Below are 17,063 nucleotides of genomic sequence, written 5' to 3'. Positions count from 1 at the left end.
AAGGGTGGATTGGAGCTTCATAACAGGGGTGTTGCAGCGATTAGGGTTGGGTGAAGTCTTCCTTTCAAAAATTCTGGCCCTATACAGAGCCCCTTCGGCCCAGATATGAGTGAACGAGATTTTTACCGGCCCCAGTCCACATTTCAAATGGTACTTCGCCAGGGCTGCCCTCTCTCTCCCTTGGTTTTTGCACTGTGCATGGAAGCCCTGGCGAGAGCAATTAGAGCGAACCCTAATATTACAGGCCTTAAGGTGGGTTCACAAGATTATCGCCTTGCCCTCTTTGCGGATGACCTGCTAGCAATAGTAACTAATCCCGCTACCTCTCTTCCTAATCCATTGAAGGAATTCCAGCGTTTTGGGGATCTCTCCAATTTTAAGATTAATTATTAATCTGTTACCTTAAAAGTCACCGCTTCAGTTGAGACTGAGATTGTAGCTGCACTTGGTGCCTCTTTCCCCTTTAAGTGGCAGTCTTCTTCTCTTAAATATTTAGGCATATTTATTCCTAGATGTATATGTAACCTATTTGCCCTTAACCACACACCCTTGCTTAGTTCCATCCGCAAGGAGTTAGATCAGTGGAGTCTGCAAAGGTTTTCGTGGCTAGGCCGTCTAAATATTATCAAGATGAATATACTTCCGCGCCTCATATCTATTGCAGACTACACTGATTGCACTCCCCCCGAGCTTTTTGTCTGTAGCAAATACCCTCATCCGAAAGTTTGCCTGGAGTGGTAGGAAGCCCAGATTCAAACATGAAGTGCTCTTTAGGCAGAAGTGTCAGGAAGGTCAACAATTGCCAATGATATCTACTTATTATCAGGCCATTATACTTGGTAAAGTTCTGGATTGGACTCGGGGCACTGTGGGTAAGCAGTGGGTGGAACTGGAGGCGGAATCGTCTAATCTTCATTTGAGCACTTTGCCGTGGTGCTCTAAAATTGCTCGTTCTACACATCAAATAGTGGGTCCTACATTGGAGACATGGCAAAAATTGCGCATTAAACCTGGGATTTCTTCTGAGATTTCTCCTCTTACTCCTATCCTTTATAATCTCCTTTTCCCTCCTGGGACCTCGGGGTGGTTTTCCTCCACATGGTCTGCTGCAGGGATTTCTAGATTTGGTCACCTTGTGGCCCAGGGCCAATTTATACCCTTTTCAGATTTATGTGCCAATACCTCTCTTACAAAACGATTTTTTGCCTCTTCTCTTGGGGGTCCTTCAGTAATTTCTAGGGATATGACACCCTTTGAGTTTATGTGTTTGCACCGGCAGCCTCCCACACATATAATCTCGGGTATATACAAGATTTTATTGCATAACATGTTTACAGGGGATCCTCTCTTTGTAATGGCCTGGGACAGAGATTTTATAAAAAAACATTAACTGGGACAAAAGTGTTTCAAGTAACTAATGCGTGTTCCAATACTTTAGAGGTGCTAGAAACGCAATATAAAGTCATGACAAGATGGTACAGCTGCCCGGTCATTCTCCATAAATGCTATCCCACGGTGTCCCCTCTTTGCTGGAGATGCAAATCATGGGGAAACAGGTATGATGATGCATATCTGGTGGGATTGTCCACTAATTGCCCCCTTTTGGGGTAAGATAATAGCCTTGGCTTCGGAGATCTTAGGCTACACTGTTCCATCTGGCCCGGATTTCTGGTTGCCCTAACATACATCTGACCCGATTTCTCTATATAAAAAGTCCCTTCTTTGTCATATTAATAATGCTGCAAGGGCGGTACTCCCAGTCCGTTGGCGCTCTCAGACTCCTCCTACAGTGTGGGAATGGTGTCAACGGCTATATGACCATGGATGATGCTCTCTACTCAGCCCCAGAGAAACACTGAGTTTCTCTGGTTCAGCTGGACTGATTTTAAATCCTCTGCTTCATATGCAGCCCTCATTCCACATTCTTAATTTCTAAATACCAATGTTGTCTTGTTTTAGATATCGGTACATTCAGTGTCTATTTGCATCCCCCCTCTTCCCCCTTGCCCCCTCTTATCTTTCTCTCTCTGATAATTCTTTTTTTCCCCTCTCCCTTTTTTTTATTTCTTTAAAAAATTAAATATTTTTTTCTGACTATTTTATAGTAAAATATGTTGTACTTTAGACAATACTAAATTATTTCTGTTTTGGTATCTGTCCTTTGTATGTCTAAATATGGATCTGTATTATTGTGCTTCTTTCTATATATGCTTTGTACTTATTTTCTGTGACAAAAATTTGTCTTTGTTCTGAAAATAAAGAATTTATAAAAAAAAAAAAAGAAAATTGAACAATTGAATAAGTCGCTGTTAGAGGTGTAAACCCTTATTGAAACAAAGCAAGCACTGGGCCATAGTGGGGGAATGCTAAGCCAGTCGGCAATCCTACGAAAATTAGGGAAGGGTGCATGGGTGTGGGTCTACTCGAAAGGCACTAGACCTCAGTGGCATTAGCGGGAGCAAGAGGGTAATACCAAAAAGTACATAAGCACAGGGATGGAGGAGGGAACGTGAGAGAGGTGGCGAGCACATGAATAGAGAGCTAACAACGGTAAACCTAAAGAAAAGGGTGAAAAAAAAAAAAAAAAAAAAAAAAAGTGTCCTGTTCAGGCCACATGGAGTCAAGAACAATAAACATAAGTAATGATAGTAACCATAACATGCATAACTTAATGCACAAACATATTGGACAATAATAGATGGCTAGGTCAAACCTAAAGGTGGTAAATAGTAAAAAAAAGGGGAACAACAGTATGAATGTTATGTTATATAGAAATGTTATGTTATTTAATGTCCTCAGTTATGAGGACATTAAATAACAACTATGGCAGGACCAGGGGGAATGATGAGGAATGGTGGATTGTCGTAAGTAAGGAGCGGGCGAATTATCGAGGAAAGAGGGCTGGAGGCAGAGGAAGGATCCCCAAATTGCAAGGACCTCCTGATCATGTACAGATAATTTTATTGAATGAGATGTAGAGCCAATGAATACTTGAAGGTGAAAAGAGTGACCACATCCATATTTAAATTCATGTTGGCGAAGAGCCTAGTGATCAGCTGCAGGGCTCTGCGTTTTTGAATGATGAGCAGACGAGATCTTGATAAATCTGCAAGTGTATATCCTGAAACACAACATCATCTATGTTTCCAGTAACAGCCAGACGTTTTTCCTTCACGTGGAAAATGGAGACGAACAATAAAATCCCTATGGTGTTGGTCAGCAGATGGTCTGGCCTGAAGTGCCCTGTCTGTGTGCTCTGTCCATACGGAAGTCCTCGGTGGTCTGGTCAAGAAGCAGGTCATGAAACAGGCTGGAGAGAAACTCATGGAGAGACACAGGACATACAGACTCTGGAATGTTTGCAAATCCTCAGGTTATTCCTGCGAGTTCTGTTTTCAGAGTCTTTCTGTTTTTCTTTCAAGGACTCAGAGCAGAGGACTGCGAGCTTCAGATCAAAACTAGCTTGCAAACGACAAAGTTTGTCCATCTTCGATTCCAAAGCATCCATACACGTTCTAAGTGCCGCCATCTTAGATTTAAACTCAACATAAGTTTTTTTTAAGTTCTTGTTGAAAGTAAGCCCAGTTGTTGTTTGCCTAGGCAATAATGGCATTGGAGAGTGAAGCATGTGCTCAATGTAACATGTGGAACTGCCCAAGGGCGCACAGCAGTCTGTGGAGATCACATCAAAAGTATAAGTGACGTTTCCATGCATAATGGAAGGAGATATCCCCAAAGCGAATCCTATCGCGATGCAGGGAGAAGCTAAGGATCAGATGTGGATGGGGTCCTGTGGGCGTCCAAGGGACACATACTGTAGCATTGGCAACCAAAAGTGATGACACTTTGCAGTATAAGTGCGGCAGTATATTAAAATTAAGAAGTATTTGCACCTCCTTTAGCCCCAGAGCAAAATAAAAATCACTGACTACAGCAAGGTTTTGTTAGAAAATGGTCTTTTTATGTACATAGGTGTTTCATAGCTGCCAAAAGATGCTCTTTTGTTTTATCTGAAGGGAACATCCTTAAAATACTATAGCTTTTGTTTTGAACAAATGGTCTTTGACTTGAGATGTGCAGTGCAGTGATTATAAAAATCAGTGATTTCCTTAGGATTCTTGCTATAAACCACTGCTGAGGACTTGAACACATGTTAAGCAAATTAAGATTGATTTCTGATACCTTTTATTGTTTAACGGAATAGATTTTGTAGCAAGCTTTTAAGACTACTTAGGATTCTTCTTCAAGCTTGTTAGAAACAAAATTGAAATCCTTTTTATGCCTAGAGTGACACAATTCAAACAGCAAACAACTTGAGACACAAAAAGATAAAGCTCTACAGATATGGAACCCAAGGCACAGATTTGCAGTTTCAACAAACTAACCATAAGTGAAACATAAAAGCAAATTACCAGTGCATTTAATATCCTAGGTGGCATGAGGACCGTTTGATAATTTTAATCTCTTAAAAAGTTTCCTTTCATTGACAAGGAGGCAAATTTTGTACATTCTGCAACAACAAATATCTGGTTCTAAAAGGGTTAAATATACTACACCAAAAGACTTGCAGGAAACTGAGTGGACTTTATATTCCCGACTGGCACACTGGTAGGAGTAAGTTGCCATTGATATAATTAAGTGTGTAGTTCTCAGGCATTTTCTGCAGACAGGAAGACGCGCTACTTCCTGCTGGACTATTTAGGGAATTCTCCTAGATTAGGGGTGGGCAATAAGCGGCCCCCCAAATGTTGTATGACTACACATCCCAGCATGCCCTGCCACAGCTTTGCTATTTGTCCATGCTAAAAATGTTGCAATGCATGTTGGGATTTGTAGTTCATCAGCAGCTGGAGGGCCACGTATTGCCCACCCCAGTGACCTAGATCATTCATTTCAAAATAAGGTGGTGATCAAAATTAGAAGTTCAGAAGTTCTGGGAATATTTATGCCTGTCACCTTTGCATTGTATGCATTGGTTCTACTTTTTAATTAATTTGGGCAGAACCCCAAGGTGAGGGTTGGATCTGACCACTAAGGGCACACAGGATGTGTGTATTCCAGGGCTTACCCCAGGGTATGTGGAATGCTTTTTCAATCTGAGTAAAGCTGGCCACACATCTAAAGATTATCTGTCCAACCAGCCAACTAGTTGATTGGTTGGAATGAAAATCTGGTAAGGTATGAAAGCAAATGACAAGCAGCAATTTGCTCCCAAATGCTGGAAAATGGGCCAAAACTGTTGTTTGAACAAATAGTTTAGATCAAACATTTAACAAACTTGTCTGAACGACCATTTTCATTCGTTTTCTGGCATTTAGGAGCAAATTGCTGATCATCATTTACTCCCATAGGTTACCAGATTTTCATTCCAACCAATCAACAAGTTGGCTGGTTGGATGCAAGTTGGTCTAGTGTGTGGCCAGCTTAACTGTAGTGGAGAGGCTAGGCCCACAGGATGTTTTCCACAGTCATTTATTTTCATGCAGCTATAATTAGAACATATTACCAAGCTTTAAATAATGGACTTTGTGTCCAGAAAACTGATTCAGGTTACAGACCTAGTAACTAAATTTCACTTTTGTTGAGTGGTCAAAAAATAATGTAGTTTAAATAGATCTTAAAAGCATTTTCAGCTGCTATCTATTGTAGTCAGCTAACAATGGAGGATAGATGCTATGGTTACTATACAGGAGCCTCAATTTGGTCTTAAAATGTATGAAAAAAAGAAACCGATTTGACAGTGAATTCTGGGTAGGGAATGTGTTACAGAAATGTAAGTTGTGGAATGTATCTGTTTATTTAAGTTTGACTTGAAAAAAGACTGATGAAATGTATCAGAGGCATGAATCAAATTGACTTGTAGGTAATCAGTTGAATCAGTAACTGGAGAAACCAGTTGACACATTTTGTCAACTTTTAAAAAACACCCATTAGCCCCATCATCGATGCACTTGAAATAATAAATCGATTACCAAGAAGATAGTTCTCTCAGGAAACTGATAGAGATCTCATGATGTGGACAACTCACAACAGGAGCTCCTAGCCAGGAGAATTCAAGAACATCAGGTTTTACTTGTGACCTCACTAATGGTGGGTACACACCATACAGATATAGCTGCAGATCGAATGATCAGCAGATATATCTGCAGATGATGGTTGTTCATACACACTGAACAACCATCATCTGTGTCTGCCCGCAGGTCCCGGTGTCCAGGGGGTGTGTCCCACCCCCCTCCTCATGGCTGCCGCTCTGTGTGTATGGGCGGTCTGCCGACATTCACAGACATATCGCAGGTACACACTGCCTGACAGGCAGCAGATATATTGGCCGATCAATTGATCGGCCAATGTATCTGTCAGTATGTATCCATCTTAAGGGGATTATGCAAAGTTAGGAGCAAATAAAAACAAACATGTTGCCTGTAATGGGTGCAAATGCATTTATTTGTTTTAATTAGTTTTGCATGCAGGTAAAATAGACTGCTTTTGCATGTAACATACAAATACTGCACAGCTCAGTTATTGCACTGAAATTTAGACTGAAGCCAAGACACACTCTAAATCTGCCCCACATGCAGGGCAACATGGTTTCGTCGAAGTGTAAATTGCTCCCTTTTAGCTATGGTTTTAAAATTTGCCCCTAATGCTGCATAAATGCCTAAATCTTTTCATTAACTAAAAGGATTATAAAAGTAGATTAAAAAAAGATGCCACTTACTCAAAGGGGCAAATTCAAATCAGCAGGATATGCCCCCAAACATCACCTCACAAGTGCTCGCAAGAAAACTATGCATTTAATCAGACAATTCAACAGTGAATAAAGTCACTATTTTACATAAACAAAATAAATGAAATGTCCACAATGCTGTTTTCACTCCTTTTGCAGTGTTAGTGGGGGGCTACTTCTCTAACAAAATAAGCTGTATTTGACACTGTTAGACTTGCAATGTGGATTGGTTGAGTCATACATGAGAGTAAAGCTGGGTACACACTGACAGATACATTGGCCGATCAATTGATCGCCAAATGTATCTGCTACCCATCGGGAAGTGTGTACCTACGATATGTCGGTGAACGTCGGCGCTCACGGACATATCGCATTGGCTGTGCTGCACAGCCGATGGACAGATATGTCTGCAGACATATCTGTCCATCGGCAGGTGTGTACAGGTGGTCGGCGGAGCGCCCATACACACAGAGCGGCAGCCACGAGAAGGGGGGCGGGACATGCCCCCAGCCCCCCGGGTCACGCCCCCTGCGGGCAGACACAGATGATGGTTGTTCAGTGTGTACAAACAACCATCATCTGCAGATATATATGTCAGGTGTGTACCCACCATAAGGGCTAGGATTCCACCAGTACATGTCCGAAAGATGTGGAAGGAATTGCAGGTGTCCCTAGTACAGTGAGAAGGATATACTTATTTTAAACTGCAGATTTATTATACTGTCACTCAACACTGAACAATGGATTTACCTTTAAGGTTTTCAGCTATAAAATTTATTTTTTGAGTTTTAGTGGTTTTTAAGCTGGGTACACATTAGATGATATATTGCCTGATCTATTGTTTTGATGCGTATTGGAACGGTATATCGAGCACATCGTCTAAGATGGACCAGCGACTGTGCGCTTCAGCGGGTCGTCAGCGACGTCGTCACATCTGCTGTTCTGCACAGCAGATGGGCCAATCTCTGGGCCGACGGCATGCTCCTGCATACAGCCACTTAACTATAGCATATTGGGGCAGATGTATGAAGCTGTGGAAAGTGATAAAGTGCAGAGTGATAAATGACCAACCAATCCGCTCCCACCTCTCATTTTTCAAACACAGCCTGTAACATGACAGTTGTGAGCTGATTGGTTGGTCGTTTATCACTCTGCACTTTATCACTTTCCAGAGCTTCATACATCTGCCCCATTGTGTGCTACATCGTTCTGTGTGTGCGGGTGACCAATGTATTGTTACATTTGTCTTCCTTTCGGCCATGATCCAGGATAGTCTAATGTGTACCCAGCATTACGGTAGGAGTGTGAAATTAGAAAGACTGACCAGTATGTTTGTTATGTGATTTCGTTTGAACATTCTCTCAGTTTGCTGCATAGTTTGATGACATTTGTCTGGTGATGTCACAGAAGGTGGTCACCATGGTCTTTCCCTTCACCAGATTCTCACTTTATTCCTAAAAAAAAAAACTCTACCTGCATTTTTGAAACTTTTGTAATCTTGATAAAGAACAAAAAAGTTGATTTTACCTTATTTGTTTTCTACTTTGGATAACTTCTGATATACAGTACCTCAAAAAGTGCCATGTTTTTCCCATCATAGAAGTTATTTCTGTCCATCTCATTGTGAATAAAGGGACTATTTTCTCTAGGGTTGCCATCACCTGCAGAAAAAAAATCCAAACGTGTCAGTAAAATCATATATATTAGGGTTATTAATATATTCTGAAAAAAATAATAAAAAAATCAACACAAGAAAAATAATAATTTCAAACATTTCATCTAAAATTCTTAAAAGGTGACGTGGAGGGAGTAAGAAATGTGATTTTACACAAAACACGCAAATTTTTTGGATTATTCCTCAGTTATACCAAACAAGTAATTCCTTCATTTATAATAGATCTATAACCACAAGCACGTTTTTTGTGCAAAACATATAATAAAAAAACAATGCATATTCACATTCCCCATGCAGTAGCTGGCAGCCATCCTTAAAAAAACAACTTGTTGTAGTATGTAAAATGCCAACAATGTATTTAATGAAATAGTGGAGAGGGGATGTAGTTATGAGTCTTAATACCGACAGGGGAATCCCGATAACAGAATTAAGATAGGCATTGAAATACCGACGCCCATCTTAATCCCTATGCCAGAACGCTGAAGGACACCAGCCCAAACTTGGAGCAGCATTAGCGTTAGCTGCAGGGAAGGGGGGTGGGGGAGGGTTAGGTTTAGGGAGCATAGCGGGGTTAGGGTTACATTTTTGGGGGGAGGATAGGGACCACTGGGGGGGTTAGGATTAGACACGAAGGTGGGAGACTTAGGTTTAGGCACTAATGTGGAGGGATAGGGTGTGGGTTAGGCTACAAAAAGGGAGGGTTAGGGTTATGGGGAGGGGGTATACTTACTTACCAACCATCGGGATGCCGCTGTCGGTATTCTGACAGGAGGCATCCCGACAGCCGGCATTACGTACCAATTCCAGTGCAGTGTACCAGCACACGCATACTAAGGCAAGTATAAAATATCGTTTTTCTGTACTCCTATTACTCCCTCTCATTTGGAAGCTCCTGATGGTTAATTACCTCTAAATAGCAACATAAAAAGCTAACAAGAAATACTGTAATATGACCAGCAATGCAAATGTTGCTTATATATTTTATGTGTGCAAGAGGTCCAAGACATGTCCATTTCTTCTACCTGAAGATGGAAGAAATGTGATCTAAGTGACACACACACACACACACACACACACACAAATATAAATAAATACAATCACACTTCTAAATCAATTCACCTCCTTAATTTATTTATGCAGGGAAGGTTTGCTTGGCACCTTAAAACAAATGTAGCATTATTTAAATACCACAGCCTACGGAAGGGTTTGCGGGAACCAGGAAGAAGCAGGCCCGGCGACAAGAGAGTCTATGTGTACACCTGTACTGGGTCCCGAGGGATCAAAATGAGGCAGTGGACTCACTGCTCCGGTGGGTGCAGTGCGATCGCCACCGGGGACTACTGCTGTGCAGCTCCCTTGTAGCCTGGCCCGGGCAGTGCTGGCCTCTTCCAGGTGGCTCAGATGCGACCCGGGCAAGGCGTGACCTAGCAGTCTGCAACACAACGTCACCAGCGCTGCACGTTGTCCCTGCCTATGACATCTGGTACAGCCACAACCTTCACTAAAGGGGATCAACACACACACTATATCGTCAGGCTGCGGTGGTGAGGGGCTGATGACGGTGATGGGTCCAGAGGATGGTGATGGGGGCTGAGAAAGGTGATGAGGCGGATGTGAGAGTGCATGGTCAAAGGCGGTGGGGTTGGGGGTGGTGGTGAGGAAGTGGTGCTCGCCCTGAGAAGAGTACTTGCCGGAGCAGAAGATCTGGGTGGCTCTGTAGCAGCTCTACTGTCTGCACTTTCCAGGCACCCTGCAAGCCAAATGCAGTTGACATGGTGTAGCGATGGTGCTGCCTCCTGGGCACTGTGCGGCGCCACTGCTTGCACAACCCTAGTTATAGCCCCGTGTGCATGATTAAAGAAATCCTGCAAATATCAGCTGTTTAGAGGTGCATGAGGACCAGATTTTGGAAAAACCTTGTTACAATATGGTACCCTGCATTATCATTCTCTCATCTCTCCTGTGTCCAACAAAACATTATGTAGATCAACTCAAAGAAAAACATCAAATGATGTTCGGGAACCTTAGGAGAGATGTGCATAAGCAAATGATTAATTGGTCACAAGACACTAGAATCAAATATTAAGACTTGATGTGCAAAAAAATGGACTTGGTTCACTTTAACTATGAAGACTCCATATTAATATTGCTATGGCACACCTGTATAACAAAGTTACCAGAAATGTTACAGAAACGGACACGTATTTGGAAGAATATCTTGAAAAAGAATTATCAGCAATCCAGAAATAAGCTATTGAGCAGCAAAATCTGTAGCACATGTAAAAGGAAATAGATGGCAAATAGATGTAAAAGTTTCCTATAGCAACCAGGGCTGATGCTCCAATTAGGCAGTTTTAGACAGGAGGGCGCCACTGAGTCCACCAAACAAAAGAAAGTATGTCTCCACGGTTCTAATCATCTGCAGCCGCTATATGGCCAGACCCCACTGTGACAGTCACCATCCTCACACTGAGCCAGGCCGGCAGGTCTCTTTGCATAGCTGCACTGCCCGGGTGGGATGGGCTACCAGCTGCAGTACTGATGTGTGCTGTGTAACAGCATTACCCCATGTATTAAAAACATGTATTGAAAAATAAATAACACCAGAGTTTGACTGTATATAACCAACTGATGACGAATTCCCAATATTAATTTTATACAGCAATTGTGATTATTTGATAAAACTAATAGGTAAAAGCATGCATTTAAAAACAGTATTTACATGTACAAAATATCAAAAATATATTTAAATAAAACAAAGATTAAGTGGCCTATTTATCAAGCTCATTTTCCTTAACATTATGCAGAAAGAGCAATTTCTGCATCATTTTATGTATTTCAGCTATGAACTAACAGCCTAATGCAGGAGATTACAAGAAATCTCCAACATAAGGTTAATTAGCACTGCAGACCGCAGTCCCCATTATTGTCAATGGGAGCTACAGTCTGAACCCTATGGCCCCATTGGTTTATCTCATCCTCAAGTGACATATACCACTTTAATGGTGCGTACACACGGAGCGATATTGACCACCAACGATATTGCTGAACAATTTCCCTTGAAATTTACTTTGAAAATAATGATCGATATCGTTCAACGATATATGAACGATTTTACCAACGATGATGAACGATATTACCATCGACCAATGATATCGATCAGAGGAATAATGAAGCTGAATTGAAATGCCAAAGATTGGTCCTAGTCTTTCCAGAGGGGTTGTTACTGGGCAGATGTTTATGGTATGGTGGGAGTGGGCTCACCGTCCACTAGCTATTGGAGGACACAACGAGGTGCCTGGATTACACAGCAACAGCAGCCGCCACCACAGAAGGGGAGGGAGGCTCCTCATGCACAAAGGACGGTAGGCGTTCCCATGGGAACGCCTCCGTCTGGCCAGGCACGCCCACCAAAGGGGGCGTGTTGTCACTCACCATCGATTAGAGTGGACTTCTGCCAGCTGATTAGCCAGCCGTGATGTTGCAGCAGGGCAATGGTCAGGTCCAAGTGGCGTAACAGGAGCTCTGGAGATCCTGCCACCAATAACAGGTCGTCCAAGTACGGCAACATGCGGACTCCCTGCAGCCGCAGAGAAGCCGCCATGACCGCCATCACCTTGGTGAAAACCCGTGGTGCTGTCGCCAGGCCAAAAGGTAACGCCCGAAACTGGAAGTGGTCGCTGCGGATTGCAAACCTGAGGAACTGTTGATGGCGCAAAAGAATAGGGACATGCAGGTAAGCGTCCTGTATGTCCAATGACACCATGTAGTCCCCAGGTTCCAGCGCCAGAATGATGGACCGTAGGGTCTCCATCCGAAACTTCGGTACCCGCAAAGACCTGTTGAGTGCTTTGAGGTTGAGAATCGGACGATACGACCCATTGGGTTTCTGTACCAAAAAAAGATTTGAATAGAAACCCTGGCCCCTCTGGGAGAATGGAACAGGCACTATAACTCCAGCCTGGAGCATAGTGTGCAATACCTTCCGCAGCTCCGTAGCCTTGTTCCGGTCTGATGGTAGACCCGTGGTGAAGAATCGAGCCGGGGGTCTGTGCCGGAAGGAGAGGGCGTACCCGTGGGAGACCACCTCCAAAACCCAAGTGTCTGTCGTAGTGGTCGACCAACACTGGGCGAACTGCAGCAGGCGGCCTCCCACCCTGGGATCCCCCAAAGGGAGGCCCAGACCGTCAGGCCGCAGGCTTGTCATCTGGCTTGGGGGCCGGACGTCTGGTACTCCATGTCTGCTTCCGGGGCTTGACCGATTTCTTAGGGCCAGCCTGTCGAGGAAACGACTGTGGTTTGGGCCTGCCCTGGGCCCTAGATGACCGAAAAGGACGATGGTCCAGAACCAGAAGGAGCAGCGGCCGACGGGAGACAAGCCGATTTGGCTGCCGCCAGCGTGGCCACAATCTTATCCAGATCCGGACCGAAGAGAACTTCTCCGGTAAACGGCAACGCCTCCAGACCCTCCTTTTTGGAATCTGCGTCCGCCTTCCAGGATCGCAGCCACAAGGTGCGACGAGCAGCTACCGCTGCTGAAGAAATCCTAGACACCAGAGTACTAATGTCTAGGGCCGCCTCGTTGATGTAGGTGGCCGAATCACGGAGATTGCCAATCAACTCTGCCTGTTCGGCCGGACAGTCGGATTCAAAAGAAGCCTCTAATGAATCCGCCCATCGCTCTGGCAACCCAGCAAATGGCCATAGCCGGCCGTGCTGCCCCCCCCGCAAGGGAATAAGCGGACTTCAGGCAGATTTCCACCTTGCGGTCCGTAGCATCCTTAAGGGAGGACATGGATGGCATCGGCAATGTGGCACTACGGACAAGACGGGTCACGTGAGAATCCACCTGTGGAGGGGACTCCCACTTAGCAAAATAATTATCCGCGAACGGATAAGCCACCGCCAGGGGTCTCTGCGGCTGGTATCTTTTGCCAGGCTGTTTCCACGCCTCCTCTAAATGGTCCACCAACTGACCCGAAAGAGGAAAGACTGTGGCATCGCCCTTCACATCTTTGAAAAAGGCATACTTAGATTTAGCCGCTGGGGGAACTTCGTCCTCAATCACCAAGGCTGTGCGGACCGCCCGAATAAGTCCAGGAATATATACTTTGGACTTAGCATCAGCGTCCTTAGCATGGAGAGGTTCCTGATCGTAAGGATCCAGAATCTCCCCAACATCAGACGTCCCCTCGTCATCCTCATAAGGAGCCGACAGAGACGCCACCGGCCGTTTATGCGGCCGCATCACAGACTCCCCTTGCAACACATCCGACAAGTGCTGTACAGAACTCGTCAGGGAGTTAACCCACGCTGGCTCCTGAGAAACCGGGAGGGGCGAAATAGGGAGACTGTGGGGTACCACCAATTGTCGTGGGAAACCCTGCATGGGTGACGACACCACTGACTGCTGGGACAAACCCATCGGTGTAAACGCGGGCTGCGGAGCTAACTGGCCCACTAAGGCTGTAAGCGCTTGAGCGAAACAAGCCCAGGGCGGCTCCTGTACCGGTGCAGTAACCGTAAGAGGCCGCGCCATAGACAAACACTGCCGGCAGAGGCCCTCCGCGCTACCCTCCCCCTCCGCTAACGGTACTTTACACGTAGTTCACTGTAGCCGGAGGGGAATATCACTTTCAGACATGATGGCACCACGTATGTGACCCCTCTCACCAATTATATATTTAAGAGGCGAGAGACCACCCTGCAGCACCGCACCGCAAGGGCTTTAGCAGAAAGAACAGGGACAGTAATAAAGCTGACAGTTTAGAGAAGAAAAGATTACAGGCAGCAGCGCTAGCACAGTCACATACAATGCAGAGAAATAACAATTCCTGCACTAACAGCGCTGATCACTCAACTACACAGACACAGGGCCTGGTAGGACACAGCACTGCATACACAGACCTGACCACAGCGGAGGAGAGGTATGCGGGGGGACCCAGACCACGATGCTTCCAATGCAGGCTTCCAGCAGCGTTCACCATGCTTCAGAAAAGATGGCCACCGAGGAGCAGAGAGAAGGCTGGCCTGGGGGAGGAGCGCTGACACAGGGCCAGTCAGCACAGTGCAGAGAGGGCTGTGTGCAGCGGGGGAGGTGCCGGCTGTGAGACAGGGAAGGCGCGCTCCCCTGGCATGCATTTAACCCCTGGGACGCCGCAACGCTACCGCTCTGCTGCGGTCCGCTGTCCCAGGGGGTAGTGGAAGCGCAGGTTGGTCGCCTGGCTCCACGCTGCAGCCAGTCCCCAGGGAGCCCCCTGCCTGGGGACTTAGGACCATGTGATCAGCGGGGACCCCCCGCGGGACCCCGCTGCTTACCTCTGTCCCCCTTGAATCCGGCCATGGTCCGGAACATCTGGGGTCACCGCTAGCTGTGACCCCAGATGTCCACCAGCATCCCCGGATCAGTACCGGCGTTCTGGTACCGGAGGGGTGTAGGGAAGACAGCATGGACGTCAGGACTGACCGTCCATGCTGTTCATCCAGATGTGCAGCCACAGCTGCATGAAGAAAAAGCTTCAGGGGCTCTTCTAAGCCCCCCTCTAGCAGGTGCCTCCGACTACGGCCGGGCACCAAACGAAACGGAGATGCCTTGGCTCGGGGGGGGGGGTATAGGAGGGGGACCTAGTGCATCCTGGGAGGCTGAAAGCTTAACTCTTTGGTGCCCGATGACTGACGTCACACCTATACCCCAAGGTATCCTGTGGATACCCTATGGACCCTGAAGTAGAAATAAAGGTTTTTGATAACTAAGGTATTATACATGATAAGCAAGTTGTGTTTGCTATCAAAGGGTGGACTGTCGAAGCTGAATAATTGGCTGAGACAAGTTCGGTTTAAAATTTAATCGCAGCGACGCCATCTTGCGAATGGCCGCAAGACTCCATTTTAGAAATGAGATCGCAAGACGCCATTTTGCAAATGGCCGCCTAAGCGCCATTTTAGGTAAACTCACAGTATAGTACATGTGGCGATATTTATGTTCGCACTATGCGATCGCTTCTTTCATCATTTCTCATACACACAATCATACCCACAAGAGCGCTATTAACTAGTCGCATATTTAACTAGTCGCATATTAGCGAATGCATAAGACTTTGAATGAAACCGCTGTAAAAGTTACTTTATGCGCACGCATCTGCCCAAGTTAAATAGCGTCCTTATATCAAACCCTGAATACCCACACATTCCATATTCACACATAGGTTCCATAAGTATCAAAATGTATGATTTAAGTCGGTTAAGTTAGTTTCAATGCTGAGAAAGAAAGGTTTTTGATAACTAAGGTATTATACATGATAAGCAAGTTGTGTTTGGTCTTGTTCTGATGCGTACGCTTTTTACAGCATTCCGGTATTATCGGTGGAGAGATCGCATCATGCAAACTCCAGTTATGGATCGCAGAACCTACAAGCAACAAAATGTTTAACTGTTGGAATGTACAGAAGGCGTTACTAGAAAGATTCCCCTGCTGTTAGAGGCAGGGAGAGTCTATTTGAACCAGCCTGTTAAATGTGCTGTAACATATGCTTCTCCTCTGGGAACCAATGACATCAGCAAGAAACTTCCCCATTGTCTGAGGGGGATTAATATGTGTGCCCGAATACTGTTTTTTTAGTCCATGCTGAATGCTGTATGAACTGAGGGTCTCTATTCTGAGGTCTATCTCTGGGTCCGGAGGCGCAGCGTATGTATACTGTACTTGGGTCTGTATTATTTCCTTTTACGCCTAAATTGTGTATGTATCAATTGCGTGTAACTGACTGTACTTTTACCTAATAATATTTGCGCGTTGGAACCACAGATTCCACTCCTGTCTTTATTTGCGGTCAGACTGCGTACGCAAATTAGCGTTATTCTTAGAGGTTTATAGGAAGGATTTTAGAAGGTATAGGCAGGGGTATATAAAGGTTCTGATCCAGTTTCGTTAGTTGGGGGCTCGTAAAGAAGTCACTTACCTGCTCACACGGTCATCGATATTTCAGCAAAGGGTGGAGTGGCCACATGCAGGGTTTGCCTGCAACTGCTTTGTGCTGAAAGATCGCTATCCATCTCCGTGTGAATTAAGGAAGCTGACTAGAATCCAGGGACAAGAGAGGAAAAAGTTGGTTTTCCTCTGTTGATAGAACTTTGCGTTTAGAGGGGTGCCGCAGTATTGCGTACGCGGCTAAAACGCATTTATGCGTACGCAGTTAAAAAGTCATTATACGGTTGTGTGGCAGTCGCATTAATGTGTATGCGGATGGTCGCACAATAGCGTATACGCACTTCCGGTTCTGCTGCCACGTGTTTGAACAAAGCCACTGAGGTTTACATTTTTTTCTATTACCAATATCTGGGTTAAACGTGTATTTTTCTGCGCAGGAAAAAAGTGTGTAACAGTGAATACTTGTTGAACAAAAGTTAAGGGTATCGTATGATCCTTAAGGGCTAGGTGCAAGGGTTAGCCTAGTCGCTCGGTAAGCAGCTTTACCGTTCTATACACAGTAGCAGGTGTACATGTTGTCTTTGTTGTATAGAGGTGCGTGAGAGTAGCCGACATATAAACTCTCATAGGTTTGGAAGTTGCCTTACTAAAACTTATCCGGGTGTGGAAGTTGCCTGTTTCAAATCTTATCTAGGTGTGGAAGTTGCCTTACTAAATCTTATCCAGGTGTGTGG

At 45.0% G+C, this 17,063-nt stretch overlaps 1 protein-coding gene across 1 annotated transcript in view; it reads right to left on the bottom strand.

Moving 5' to 3' along the window:
* SLC12A7 (solute carrier family 12 member 7) overlaps window positions 1-17,063 on the bottom strand; it is a 193,835-nt gene that overhangs the window by 107,424 nt on the left and 69,348 nt on the right. Inside the window, exon 2 of the mRNA XM_088445686.1 lies at window positions 8,297-8,388. Within this exon, the coding sequence (XP_088301812.1) occupies window positions 8,297-8,388 (92 nt within the window). The remainder of the gene's footprint in view (window positions 1-8,296; window positions 8,389-17,063) is intronic.

This window comes from Taudactylus pleione, unplaced genomic scaffold (genome assembly GCF_031769625.1).
Source record: "Taudactylus pleione unplaced genomic scaffold, aTauple2 ptg000386l, whole genome shotgun sequence".
NCBI lineage: Eukaryota > Metazoa > Chordata > Amphibia > Anura > Myobatrachidae > Taudactylus > Taudactylus pleione.
Note: the sequence above shows the minus strand (reverse complement) of the source record. Positions and strands in the feature narration are given on the sequence as shown.